We start from the raw sequence: 15,104 nt of genomic DNA, 5'->3' as shown, positions 1-15,104 counted from the left end.
CTATCATCTTTCTGGTATAAATTACCTTCTTTTCTTACTTCCTTGTCCTTGTTCTGATTTGTACAGGTTCCTCTATCTCTGGTATATCCTCTTCCTGCTTGAAATATTCCTTTGTAAAACCTTCCACCTCTACCTCTCTACCTCTTCTCATGTCTTTTGTTCAGCTTCTCTTCTACTTTCAGGGCATACTGGTAAGCTTCTTCAATACTCTACAATTTGATCAAATTGATTTCATCTTGTATAGACATCTACAATCCATTCAAATATCTTGCAACTTGTTCAACTTCATCATCATGTCTGGATTTGATATTCAACTTGTAAAATGATTCGGTGTACTCCTTCACACTAGATTCCTTTTGCCTCAAATTTTGCAACTTCTGGAACAGATTCACTTGGTAGACAACTGGCATAAATTTTGATTTCAACTTAGCAACCATCCGATCCCATGTCTTGATCTTCTCTTTACCTCTTCTCTATCTATCAACCTACAAATGTTCCTACTAAAGAGATGCGTGACCTTTCAAACAGGTACATGCATATTTCACCTTTCCTTCTTCTATGGTGTTCTCAAAACTAAAATATTTCTCTATCTCTAAGATCCAATCCATTTATTCATCCGAATCCAACTTTCCATCATATTCCAGTGGGGTAAAATGAGGTTTAGTCTTCGCCCTACTCAAAACCCTCATAAACCTTTCTTTGTCTTGATCAATCATCGGTGGGTTTACATGTTCTGTCGAGGATTCTCCTCCTTCACCTTCACTCACATGTTCAATATGTCAATCTCTTCTCTAGGTTGTCTCAATGGCTTCCAACCGAGGTGTAACTCCTTGCAACATTTCCATCACTGCAGGGTCTGCATTCCCATGCATTCCACCATTCCTATTTCCTCTTCTCGCCATCTTCATGCCAGTCCTTTATAGCTCTAGGTCGGATCCATAGTCTGCCACCCTATAACAAAATTATTAGGATAACACAATCTCTGAAATGAAATCTCACTTTGATACCACTTGATGTAGTCACTAGTTAGGAGGGACCTCAAAGAGATTAATCTAGACCAGTCAACAAGAGTAAATACAACAAAAACACAAGGATATGATGGAGGCAGTGCAGAACTGAATGAATTATATCATAAAATCTATTTTCAATTAACCAATAACAACTGGGTTACAGAAACTGGCTCAGTGGCTTGCTAAAACATGCTTAATTACAGATAAGGTCACAATCGAGACCTCAAATATTAAGATCTATCTTCTATGTTCTATATCTTAATTGATCTACATTCTAATTCTGAATTACAATTATTTATATGATCTAAGGGGATTTGGCTGGCCCAAAAAAGGATCAAAAGCCGAAGAACAAGACCTAACGTGTAAAAACAACAAGGTCGGCCTTCGCCAAAGAAATTCCTTTAGAAAATACAAAGGATGAAGTGTAGATCAAAGGGAAGGTCGACCACATGCCAAGGAACATCAGAATCAACGCTATGGGCTCCGCAAGCTACATAAGGGATCTAGTAGATTCCGATAGATTAGAAATGCAAATAGGTCTAGGCAACTAGTACCAGAAAACTGTTTCGGAAATCAGTAGCGATATCTTTCCAGAAAATGATCCAAATGCTCCACGGTTTGGGAATAAGGTAGATAATCAAGTCCTCAAGAAAAAAACCAACTCCTTGAAATCCGGTGAGCCAATGCCAGAAAATGCAAAATGAAATGCTGAAACTACAAAATAGAAAGGAAATATTTTTGGTTGATGCAAGATTGCCAAGAATCGGGGATGCTCCTGCATCAAAATATTATATTTCTGAAATCATATCCATGATAGTACTATTCATTCTTTCGACAATGTTATTTTGTTGAGTATTTAGAATAGTAAAATAATGTTGTTTGAAAAAGATAATCCTAAAAAGTTATGGAAGAAAAGTCTTTACCCTTGTTTGTACAAATAGTACTGATTTGAGATTGTGTTTTCTTTCAATTATAATGTGAAAGTTCGTAAGAGTTTAAAAATCTTCATATTTTTTCTACAATAAATAAATCCAAGTCAAGCAACTATAACATCAATGTAAAACATAAAATGCTTACATCTTCTAGTATAAATATTTGGCAACAATCTACATTAATCAAAATGAACAAGTTACCATTTTCTATGTGTCACCAAGTAGAGTGAGTGAAATAATCTTTATATTATTTTTCAAGAATACAAGCTTTACATTTTTCAACTGGCTAAGTGGGAAAACTTGCAATATTATTATTTTGCATGATATGAATGTTATCATAATTAACATTTCTAAACCTTGCATGCCATAAATGATTATGAGATAAATTACCTTCTTGGTAAGATATGCAAAACTCCTAGAAAATGATGAAGTACCATAGAGTATTAATAACTTGTCATCTTCACAACTAGTAAATGTAACTTGATTATTTGACTTCTACCTAATAGCCACATGTCCATCTTCTAACAAAATGGACACTTGAAATTGTTATTGAATCAATACTAACTCGACAACAAATTACATTGCAATGGAAGAAGATACTAGACAAAATAAAGTACAAAATCTAGAAGGCTAGGCAATGTAAGCCACATGGTTCCTTTTCCAACATTTTTGAGGCTTGATTTATTTCTCAAATAGAGTGTACCATGAGCACCTTCATGAAAGTCTTCAAAATAATCATTTCAAAATGTCATCTGCTGTACCAAATGCTCTCACCCTCTCCCCCTACCCCTCTATCTCCATCCCTACTTTAATAAATTCTATTGCATCCTGTGTTCATTATTGAATTAAATTAAAATTTGACGTGAATTTATTCAATAATAGCCTTGCATTTTTCATTACCTAAGTTTCCAATTACAAATAATAATCATATTTTACATGGTACATTGCGACCTAATAACTAACATAAATAAAAATCCTATGAATATAATTTCCTCAAACATTGTCTTGAATTTTAGACTTATTCAAGTATATGCCACCTTTGTTTTGTGGCTGTACATCTCATATATTTAAATAAATATAAATGATAAACCAAATCAAACAAAATAAATAAAAATAAATAAATATTTGCACCAATGGAGATCATGACAAGATTAAATATATGTTTCTTCAAGCTCCTCAATTAAGTAATGCTTGAGTGTTGCTTGTGTGGAACTAGCTTCCTGCACAGGGAGAGTCGCATCCATATTTAAAAGTCTTGCCTGCTTTGTGGCTGCTCTTATCCAAACAAGCTCATCCACTACCTCTCTCATCGACGGCCCTGTCATTCCTTGTGCAAACATTCCTTTGCAAGTTTTGCCATATTCTCCATCTGCCATTGATTTTCCTCATCCACTATTTTGGGATCTAAAATATTTGTTAAGAGGCCATCATTAATTGTGGATAGGAAATGGTCATATAAAGTGTACTTCTCACCATGGCAAGACAACACAGTTTTAAGACCAGTAAGAAGCTCAACCAAAACTAGACCAAAGCTAAAATCATCACTCTTCTCAGTAAGCTGATTGCTTCTTATGAATTCGGGATCCACATAACCAGGAGTGCCTGAGGGAAACATGGTGCTGAGATGCATTTCATCAGAAGGTCGCAGACGAGAAATACCGAAGTCTGCCACTTTTGGAGTAAATGTGTCATCCAAAAGAATGTTTGATGGTTTTATGTCGCGATGGAAAATGGGCTGAGAGGCCTCACGATGCACGTATGCTATGCCCTCTGCTGTCTCTATGGCAATCTGCCGTCTCCTTTCCCAGGGCAAGTGATTTTCCGGTGACTGTAGATGCTGAAAGAGTGTTCCATTCGGCACAAATTCGTAGACAACAACCAATCAATTTCACTACGTTTCTGTGATTTATGTGGGATAAAATCACAATTTCATTAATAAACTCGGGAAAATGATTTAGGATTTTTGATCGCCACTGGCATGCCATCTGGGAGAACTCCTCTGTACATGGTTGCAAAGCCTCCTTTTCCTAATTCTACCGAGTAGTTGTTGGAGGCTATTTTTAAACTGTTTCAAAAAAATACTAGCATTCGAGCACCAATTAAATTATAATTTTTTAATTAGTTTTCGAAAAACATATATCAAGAATTCCTTCTCTCCATAACAACTTAAACAGATATTTACTCAATATGTTATAATGCGTTAAATGTAAAGATAGAGATGCCAAGTAATCCAGTTACCTATAATTGCAGATCTTAGGGAGTTATTTGAGCTCGGCGACTGGCATCTTGTCCCGTTTTGAAAGCCGTCTCCACTGTAATTGATCTGATTTATGAAAACCAGATTACAATACCTGGTGTGATACCTGCGGTATTGTAGATTTCAACACAAAAATTGACAACAAGAAGATTGCAAGCCAAAAACTGTCTCCATTCTATTCAAAATTGGAGTTTATACAAGTCGAATGTATCCCAAGGGTCACACAAATCCCTTGGAATTGAAACGAAGAGTCACCATAATGTTTATTACAATTAAACTACTAAAACTATCAAAATTATCAAAAAACTAAATATAAAATTTAGTCACCCAACATTTGTCCAAAAATGCACCGAAGACCCTCAAAATTGCAATTTACTAAAACATAGAAAATTTTGAAAATTAGATTTCAATATTTTCCCAATTTAATCCTGATCAGTAATCCTTTGCACATTAACAATGTGCCAGGCAGATTATGACATATACCAGCCTCCAATGGTTCAATGCACTCATTCAAGTCTCCTTAATTGCACTCATGGACATCAGTACATCCATTCTCACCGTCAAGGAGTGAAGGAAATCTAAAAGGTAGTGATAGAAGACAATGGTACTACATTTGAAAATTGTGGAGATCATACCTGTGCAGCCGGTGCAAAAGGTAGTGATAGAAGACAACGGTAAGGCTGTTCATTTGGCCGTCGAGCAGTTCCCGAGGTCGATGCTCCAGTGGAGGCGTATGCCGTAGTGACCCGCGCAAAGACGCCAGAGTAGCCTTCAGGAATTTATTGTAGGAGTAAATCCACTGTCGAGTAGTAATGATAGTCCACTGTGACAGTGAACTATCGTTAGGGTAGCACCTACTTCAGGGAAGTTTAATTGACAATGTAAGGTGTAGATTCATTCCATAGAGCTTGGAGTACACTTAGATGGTTCTGTGCAACAGTTATTTGATTCCGGAATTTCCATTTTTCCAATTTGAATGAATCACTCTTTCCAGAAGCGTGAATATTAATCTACCTGTTCGTTTTTTCTTTTCTAAAACCAAACAAGTCAATCTACTATGTCAGTTTGTGATGAATCTTTCAACGATATAGAAATCTCGCCGAAGTTATAATGAAATGATAGTGAAAATTGTATGCTATGCTAATACTCGTTTCGTTTTGCATCTTGTTTGAGAAAATAGTTTAATATATTTATAAATGATCTATTTTTTATTAGTTCCTTTGGGATACATCTATTGTATTGAGTTTTTCAAGTACTTTAATCAATTATATCAAAGAATTAATTTTTTTGAATGAAATTTTTATAGTTTATTTTATATTTTTCATTTTACAAAGTTATATAAATATCATATATTTTCTCTCATTGGTCTATATCACAAACATTTAGTGTAAAATTTAATTTCTCTTTTTAATATTACATATTTTATTACATCAATCAAATCATAATAAATATATGTCATACAATTTATTTATGATGTATCATATGTAAATATAAAAAAAATAAAAAAACTATATAAATGTCTAGTACACTACCTAACTATTTTACTGATAGTTATTTTACGTATATCCAATACCCTCTCCTATAGATGCATTTAATCCATAGCTTTTGGGAGTCACATCACAAAAAAAAAATGTTGCATTAGGTGAGACATGCAAATATGGGAAGAGAGATATAATCGACACCCGCCTATTTCGCCCATATCCATCTGATTCACTCCATCCTAGTAACCTCTACAATGAGAGTTTCATCTACCACAAATTCCCCTCCAAATGCCTCTAAGGTACCATTATTCCAACTCTTGATGAATTGCTTGGTAGCCCTAGGGTCGGAGCCGTGAAGTTTTTCAATGTATGAGGTTATCCCTTTGCTAGAAACCTCATCCCACACCTCACTCATATTCCTCCATTTCTCATACAAAATGGGTCCCAATCTATTATGGTCACCTCCCATAGTGGGCGTACAAATAGATATGTGAGCACCCCGCAGAAGGCCACAAAATCCTAGAATACAACAAAGAACATGAAAAAAAAGATTCTAGAAATAGAAAGAGAACAAAATTTTCCTTTCCTAATGATGTTATGATGCAGAAACCTCATCCCTTCCTTTGACTCATGCAAAAAATATTGCATAATTGAAACCTAGATAGCCCTTGAATTAACATGTACGTATATCATCATAGATCAAGTTATTAATCTCTATTGAGATAAGATCATGGGTGTCCCACCACTTATTCCTAGTTTGTTTGACTCCAAGATTTGCCAAATCGTCGGCCACTTTATTTCCTTTCCGAAAGACATGGGAGATTCTAAAATTATGAAGGGACTTAAGCATCCCTAAACTATTTTCAATTAAGGTATTTATAGTCCAACTAGGGATTTGTGACCCAAGTAGGCATTTAACAATGTTGAAGGGGTCACTTTCCAAATAAATTCTTTTGTAGTTCTCCTTCATAGCCATCTTTCTACAAATGTATGCGGCTATAACCCAACATAGTGGTTTGTTTGGGTTCACAAAGGGAGTGCCACCATTGAGACAAGCCTACCATTGTGATCATGAGCTACTTGCACATCTAGTGGGACCAAGGTTACCCTTGGCTGCCCCATCAATGTTAATTTTGACCCAACTAGAAGGAGGGATAGTCCACACCACTCCTTCCCTACTCTATTTGAATCCTTGACTAGGGGGAGAAATGTCTCTTTGAAGACACCATTTCTGAGCCACATGAAAATAAGAAGAGGATAGAGAGATTTTAGGAACAAACCTCTAATCATGGGAAGCCACCAAGAAGTTTTTTTTAATAGCATTTTGAATCCTAACAATAAGAAGAGGAGTAGGGCATTCCATACTTCTAAAGATCTTATTGTTTCTCTCTTTCCAGAATCCCCAATCAATATGGGGTAAGATAAGTGACCATAATAGTTGGAGGGAAGGATTGGAGGAAGGGAAATTCTATTGGAACCAACAATCCACCAACGAAGCAAGAAACACACAATCCAACAACCAAAGATTGAGAAAATGGGACCAAATATCCCTCACATAACTACAATCCATCAAGAGATGAACTGACTCTTCAAAACTCTCTTTACATAAATAAAATCTATTGGGTAAGGTAACACCCCTCTTGCAAAGATTATCAATGTCTAGAATCTTATCCTACTATTGGTTAATAGATTTGTCAGTTCAGTTTTATACTCTTTTGCCCATGGCAATGATAATTTGACCAACAATTGAGTCACTTGCAATGGTGTTTGCAAATGCTCTCTGCTTATTTTACAAGGTGCAGATACCTTCAGATGATATGCAATGAATGAAAATATAGGGTATTCTTTTCACCAAATTGAAGAAAAGGCAAGCTAACACCTACCTATAAACATGAAAGTAGATGCAAAACATTGATTTTAGAATGAATTGAATGTAGACTAACAACACAAAATTTACTTATCCCACACTCACAAATGATACCCAGGGAAAGAAAGAGTTGTAGACCCTTTTCAACACATGATTTAATCTAAATTCAAAGATTCATAATTAAATACATACACAGTCCAATATAATAGAATGACACTGAAAGTAATTACAAAGAAGAACAATTCATTAAAAATTTAAAGAAAACATTATTAAATTCAAAGACTTAGAAATATCCTCTTTATTCCTTCAATGTCAAAATGTGAGTTCACATACTCCACACCCCCGCATAATAAAACTGTGCTGAAAAGAAAACTATGTTGCCTTTCCCTCTTTTTCCTCTCCATAATTCTATTAATTACACATTTAAAGACTCCATCAACCTTTTCAATTTCAATAACCGCTTATATTTTAAAGAATGAAATAACCCTTTCACATTCCAATGAAATTTCTTCTCTCAAAATGATTTAAAACATCTTAAAGTGTTTTAAATTATCATATATAAACTATAGAGAAATTGAGAAATTCTGAATTTCTCCTGCAACTACTTCTGAGTAAATTCACTACCGGTTAATTGGGCATCCTGGGGCCATGAACGTTTGTCATTAGATATGATAATTAAAATAAAATAAGGGGTTTTAACAATTTTTTAACAACTCACAAAATTGAGGTACTTCCTTTGTAAGCTAGCCCTACCAACTATATCGCTCCATAGAACAAATATTAAAATAACATGTCATAGGATCTTGTATGGCTATAAAATTAAAAATGGGGGTATTTGAGATCAAAATATTAGGTGGGTTGTTTTTAGATTTGAGAAATTTGTAACTTTTTTTTGGACGCATTTTTAGACTTGTGAATCGATGATGTCGGGAAATCAAGAATTTTTGGAACTTTGGAACTATTGGGAAGTAAGCCATTTTTTGAACTTGAGAAGTTGATAAATCAAGGATCTTTTAAATTTTGCAATGATTGAGAAGTTAGCCATTTTTGGAACTTTGGAAGTCGAGAAATCAATAATTTTTGGAAGTTTGGAAGTATTGGGAAGTCGACCATTTTTAGAACTTTGGAATTCTAGAAATCGGGAATTTTTGGAAATTTGGGACTATCGGGAAGTTGGCCATTTTTGGAACTTTGGAAGTCAGAAAATCAAGAAATTCAGGAAGTTTGGAATTATCAGGAACTTGGCCATTTTTAGAACTTTCGAACAAAAAAAAAACTTGAAAAAGGCCGACTATTAACTAGGACTTAAAAGTTTAAATTTAGCCAGCTTAAAAAATGGGCCAACATCTACACTTGAAGCCAAAAAAAAATGATTTTCAAAGTTAGATACGAATCTTAGACAAGGGCCCAAAAAGGTTGTGGAGCAAGTACCTTCAACTATAAGTTGAACACTCTAGCAACAAAGAAGGTGCCATTAGACAACCCATTCCATACCAAAACATCCTCCTTAGGAGCATCCAAGATATGAATAAAAGATGGTCATTATTACAGAAGGGGAAAGGGATGGATCTACCCCAACAAGATTAGTCCAATAGGGCCGAACTAAGAGTGAGCAGGGCGTGGGCGCTCTGGTCCAGAATCAGGGCATGGGCACCCTAGTCCTTCTTAGCAAGGGGCAATAATTAAGCCTCAAGGAGAAGGAAATCCCTCCAAGGAATCCATCAATGGGCGTACCTGGCATCACAACTAGAGATTAGACACAAAACAAACCTAGATAGGAGATGAGGAGGGGACACACTAAATTATTGGCACAAATATGAGGTGTAAATTGGCATGGTGAGAGTTTATGACATTACACTTTCTAATTGCTACACCTCTAACTTTTTGGGGCAAATAGACCTAATCCCAAGTAACAAAGTGAAATATTTTATTGTTTTTAGTACCAATCTACATTGTTTTTTCCTGAATAAGTTCCATTTTGATAGAAAATTTCTTTGGTACATGAAAGAGACTCATAGCATACACTAGAAGATTCTACAAAGAAGTTTTAATCAGTTGAAGTTTCCCAGCTTGATTAAGAAGAGATCATTTCCAACCCATAAGTTTGGATTGAAATCTATAAATTAGGGTGGACCAAAAGGAATTTGGGGAAGGGCCTGCACATAGGGGGAGACCCAAATAGGTGGAAGGAAGAGAGGCAATCTAGCATCCAAGAATGTAAGAAATTCTGGCCTGTCACCGCTCTGGAGTTTTAAAAAATAAAATAGAGCTCTTAGGGAGACCAACCTTCTAACTAGAAGCCTCTTCATATTGTAGCAACCCTATCTTAATTTTCCTCATTCTTAAATAGAGCTCTCACCAAGCAAAATAGTGTCATCAACAAAGTGTTGGTGAGAACAAACCCACAAGGAAGTGGAATGGTACAAGCCCTTGAGATTGTCTATATGATCCTCTCATTGTATAAGACTACTAAGAGCTTCCCCCATCAAAATGAATAGGAAAGGGGAGATAAGATCTCATTGTTGTAAGCCTCTAGATGCCATAAATAAGCCAAAGGGAGAACCATTGATAATAATTATATCATGGTATGTTGATGGTTATAAAAATAGGTATTATCTATTCATGTGTTGTTTGATGTTTGGATATTGGAGTTTAAGAACTCTTCACTTCACTAGACCCTTTTTGTAGAATGTATCTTAGCTAAAAATAAATAATTTTTAGGATTTTTGGGAGCCCCTAACATAAGGTTTTTGGCCTAAGACTATAAAGAAAATATTAGCAATAAAATGTAAATTTGATGAATTTTGGGAAAAATGCTTACAATGACTATTTTTTTTAGCCACTTTCTAGTCACCAAGATTCCAAAAAGGCAATGTGAGAGCATATGGTGGATAATCACATCTCCAAATCTCTAATTTCATACATAACATGGATACATAAATAGTTCTAATAATAGATGTTATGATTCTTCCTACAACAAACTAATCTAGTAATAGAAATATAGATATTATGTACTATGAATAAAATAAATTAAAAAATATCAATAACCTCTTCAAGGAGGAAGCCCTCTAATAAATACTCAACACAACATATTAAATGGATGATATTTCTTCATTCCTAAGCTCTTCGTTTAAATTAATATTATTCAAGACAACTATCACTTCTCATGCATGCGAGATAATTGCATTTAGCTAAAGAGATAATTCACATAACATATGTACATTGAAAATTTTAATAATGACACTTAATACAAAGACAATGAATTAGAATGCGGAGTTTCTAATGTCCACATTCACAAAGCTTATGTCTATACTTGTGGAGATAATATTTCACTTGCATTGGTAAACCACAATAAATAACATTTGATTTATAAATATAAAAAATATTTACTGTAATAAACCTTGAAATTGTACATTTGATGGATTAATTCCCCACCTTAATACTATATTTAAATTTATTATTTATTTGATGGATTAATTTCTCACCTTGATATTGTATTTAAATTTATTTCATATTAACAAGTGTGATGTAGTGGTGAGTACTTGCCTTTATAGTATTGCAACAACAATATTTGTCACTCTGTCAATAGACAAATTGATTAATAATAATTTAAGATAAACATATTATTGCAAGCGAAATGAATAACAATTTAATTGGATTAATAAGATTATAGTTGTCATCATACTAGACACAACTATGACTAGTATACACTTAAGTTGACTTTATTCCTTAAAATGAATATTTATTAAATATTGATGATCGAATGATTAGTTAGTAAAAAGATTTTATAGATTAATTAGTTGATTCTGATTTTCAATTTTGTTTGATATTAAGCTATATAAATGTTCTATTATATGTACACATGTACAAAATAAAAACTTGGATATATTTGACATTGATTGTCCTTTACAAATTCAACTACAAAATAATTAAATAAATACATTTATTATATGAGTAACATATTAAAAAATGCTTATTTATATAATAAATATTTAATTTTATATTATAAAAATAAAAAATAAAATTATATGACATAAAAATTTAAAATATATTTAAATTAGATAGCAAAATTATTTTGATGAATGAGATATTGATATAATTAGAAAAAAACAAAAGTGTAATTTTTTAAAGAATTTTAACTAATTTTTAAGTGTTGCAAATAATATGAAATTGTGAAAACATAATAATATTACAAATAATAATATTGTTAACTAATTAAATAATATTAATTACAATATAATGTTCCGAATATCATTATTTATATGCTACATATGAACTAGTACTTGGTTTTTTTTAGAGCTATTTGCATGAATTTGAGAGGGTTTTTGTCTTCATCATCCCCTAGGAGTTATGAAGATAAACATTGATGGCTCTTCTAGGGGGAATCCTAGACACATTCGTGTTGGTGGTATTGGTAGAGATAGTTTTGGCCCATTTTAAAAAAAAAATTCCACTTATAAAGGGTTTCATACGAATAACTTCATGAAGGCTCTTGCAATTCTCTGTGTCATGGAGAGAGGTTGTGCCCTTGGTTGGAAACAAATTATTTGTGATTCTGATTCACAAGTATTGGTGAATATGTTGAATGAGCAACAATTGGAAGCTACCAGTTGGCATTTAAGCATGTTGTTTAGGTAGATCCTATGCATAAATAGGTCTTTCAATTCTATGACATTTTTTGATATTTGTTGTGAGTGGAATAGAGAAGTAGATTGTTTGGCCAAATAGTCCTTTGAATGACACCAAGATTGGAATATTGTAGATTGTGGATATTTGCCTTCGGATTTATGTCATATGTTAGAGCAATTAGTTGTGGAATTAATTTTAAGTCTTTTTTTAATTAAGTACTTCTTAAAATTTTTAAGAAGTAATTCATGATTATAATTCCTAAAAAAATGTGTATAAGACAATTTTTTTAATCATGTGCTTCTTAAAATTTTTAAATTTCATGTATGTTCACTTTTAGAATTAAAAAAAAATCATTGATCAATAAATGATTTAATAATAATCAATTAAAATTTAATTAATACAATAATAACTATAATACCAGTTAACTATTTTAAGTCTTTTTTCTTTAATTAATATATAAGGATACAATAAAAAATTAAATAGCAGTCTAATGGGCGACTCCAAAGAAGAGAAAGATAATGATTACAATGTTCACTAACTAACCATACAAACATATGAACAAGTCTGTTGTGCTGAAGCAAACATGACAACTAAATACATGAGACACTTGAACATGAACTGTAATACATGAAAGCTATAGGCAACAAAGAAGCATTAACATGAACAAATCTGCCCTGCTGAACCAAACAACACACTAAACATGACAGCTAAAAACATGATAAATATATGACAAGTGAATAAAAACAAATAACAACAAAGCTATGGACAACTTTAATCATCAAGGGACCCAATCAAACTTGAAACTTGAGGAACTCCTGTAGCTGCCACGTGCATTTAATCTCTTCATCATCTTCATCATGAAGCTGCAAAAACTGATATTTGATCTCGTCAGCTGTCTACTAAGCTTACTACCACTTCTTTGATCAATTTTCAACTGTGAGCATAAGAAAATGAGTTATATATAATTATATAATTGATTAATTCCTTTTGACTTATTTAAGTGTGATATATTGCCGTGAAGGATCGGTAAATATAAAACGTAATATACACAGTATATTTTAACTTGCGTTTAAAAAGTATCGAGGCAGAGCCACGATCTACGATTAAAGTCATTTCACGTAAACAGATTTTGTTAAAATATAATTTCTTTGAATGTTAAAGAAATGAAAAAATAAAAGAGAGACATTACTCCTAATTCTATCTTCTCTTTGATCATCTTCCGAGCATATTGGACATCTGAATCGACGAAGTGGAAAGGTCCTCTACAGAAAGTTGAAGAAAAGAAGTGTTCCGATCCCATGAAGTAATCTCATCGGGCACTCGCTCACTGTAATGATTGAGCGTTGCCTGTGTTGAAGCACCCCTATTCCTATTTGAAGTCCTCCTTGTCTAGTGCTTGCTCTTATCCAAACGAGCTCCTCCACCACCTCTCTCATAGACGCTCTTGCCCTTCCGTCCATTTGCAAACATTCCTTGGCCAGATTTACCCTTGGTTTCCATCGTTCACTATTTTGGGATCAAAGATTTCGATTAAGTGACCACCATTACTTGCAGATAGGAAATAGTTGGATAAAGTGTACACACTGCCTAGCTTGTTGAGACAATTCAGGTGGAGACATAATTGGTTCTAAACCAGTGAGAAGCTCCACCAAAACTACACCAAAGCTATAAACATCACTCTTCTCTGTAAAGTGTTTGCTTCTTATGAACTCGGGATCCACATAACCTGGAGTGCCCCAGGGAAAAAGGGTGCTGAGATGCATTTCGTTAGAAGGTCGAAGACGAGAAATACCAAAGTCTGCCACTTTTGGAGTAAATGTGTCATCTAGAAGAATATTCAATGATTTTATGTCACGATGGAAATTGGCTGAGATGCTTCACGATGAATGTATGCTATTCCATCTGCTGCCTCTATGGCGATTTGCCGCCTCCTTTCCCAAGGTAAATGCTGTTCTAGGGGTTGCAAAAGTTTAAAGAGTGTCCCATTCGGCACAAATTCGTATACAAGCAGTGAAAGTTGAGTACGGAGGCAGCAACCAATCAATTTCACTTCATTTCTGTGATTGATGTGGGATAAAATAACGATTTCGTTAATGAATTCTGGAGAAAATGCTTTGGGCTTTTTGATCACCACTGGCATGCCATCGGAGAGAACTCCTTTGTACACCGTTGCAAAGCCGCCTTTTCCTATCTCTGTTGAGTAATTGTTGGATGCTATTTGTAACTCTTTTTCAGAAAACATTCGCAGGCCTTTTCTTCCTCCCATGGAAGCAATGCGTTCTTGCAGCTCAATACCTCCATTCTCTATGAAATTCTGATCTCCAGCATATTTCAACTGACGCCTCCTCAGGAACCAAAATAATCCACCCGCTGCAAACGAAACTCTAATGAATGAAAAAACAGAGCCTGTCAAATAAGCAAGCAAACAACTTAATGTTAACAGATTTCAACAATCCATTCAATTATTAGTTGTTTTCTATTGTGTGAATGTTAACAGATTTCAACAATCCATTCAATTATTAGTTATTTTCTATTGTGTGATTTTTGATATCTATAATATTAAATTATAATTTTATATATACTTACTTGCATTCTCTAGAATGTGATCCAAAACATTAATACTTAAAAAACTCAAAAAAACAACTATTAATCATTTAAAAATTCATTGTTATTTAAAAAACAGAAGTCGACATACGACACCCTTACCTATAACTGCAGATTTTAGGGAGTCATTTGAGCTCCGAGATTGGCATCTTTCCCCGTAATGTAAGCCGTCTCCACTGTAATCCTTTTCACATGAACAATGTAAGAACCAGGCAAATTATGACATATACCCCCCTGCAATGCTTCAATGCACTCATTCAAATCTCCCTGACTGCATTCATCCACATATGTACATCCATTTTCATCGTCAAAAAGTGAAGAATA

The 15,104-nt window shown here is 33.9% G+C and overlaps 1 protein-coding gene across 1 annotated transcript; it reads right to left on the bottom strand.

The window, feature by feature from the left end:
* Positions 1-3,263: 3,263 nt before the first annotated feature.
* LOC131875726 (putative wall-associated receptor kinase-like 16) lies at positions 3,264-13,676 on the bottom strand. The gene is made up of 3 exons (XM_059220360.1): positions 13,589-13,676; positions 4,835-4,968; positions 3,264-3,779 (listed from the first exon to the last, which is right to left on the bottom strand). The coding sequence occupies exons 1-3, from the start codon at positions 13,674-13,676 to the stop codon at positions 3,264-3,266; spliced, it is 738 nt and encodes a 245-aa protein (XP_059076343.1).
* Positions 13,677-15,104: the final 1,428 nt, after the last annotated feature.

This window comes from Cryptomeria japonica, chromosome 5, assembly GCF_030272615.1.
Source record: "Cryptomeria japonica chromosome 5, Sugi_1.0, whole genome shotgun sequence".
Lineage (NCBI taxonomy): Eukaryota > Viridiplantae > Streptophyta > Pinopsida > Cupressales > Cupressaceae > Cryptomeria > Cryptomeria japonica.
This window is presented reverse-complemented; position numbering and strand designations above follow the sequence as displayed.

Excerpts from the sequence above, each read along its gene's own strand:
- LOC131875726 (XM_059220360.1), bottom strand. The coding sequence starts at position 13,676 with ATGGAAACCAAGGGTAAATCTGGCCAAGGAATGTTTGCAAATGGACGG. Across the intron at positions 4,969-13,588 it reads GAGAGGTGGTGGAGGAGCTC|GCTACTCTGGCGTCTTTGCG; the intron begins GTTTGGATAAGA and ends AAATTCCTGAAG. Across the intron at positions 3,780-4,834 it reads CTTTTGCACCGGCTGCACAG|CATCTACAGTCACCGGAAAA; the intron begins GTATGATCTCCA and ends ACACTCTTTCAG.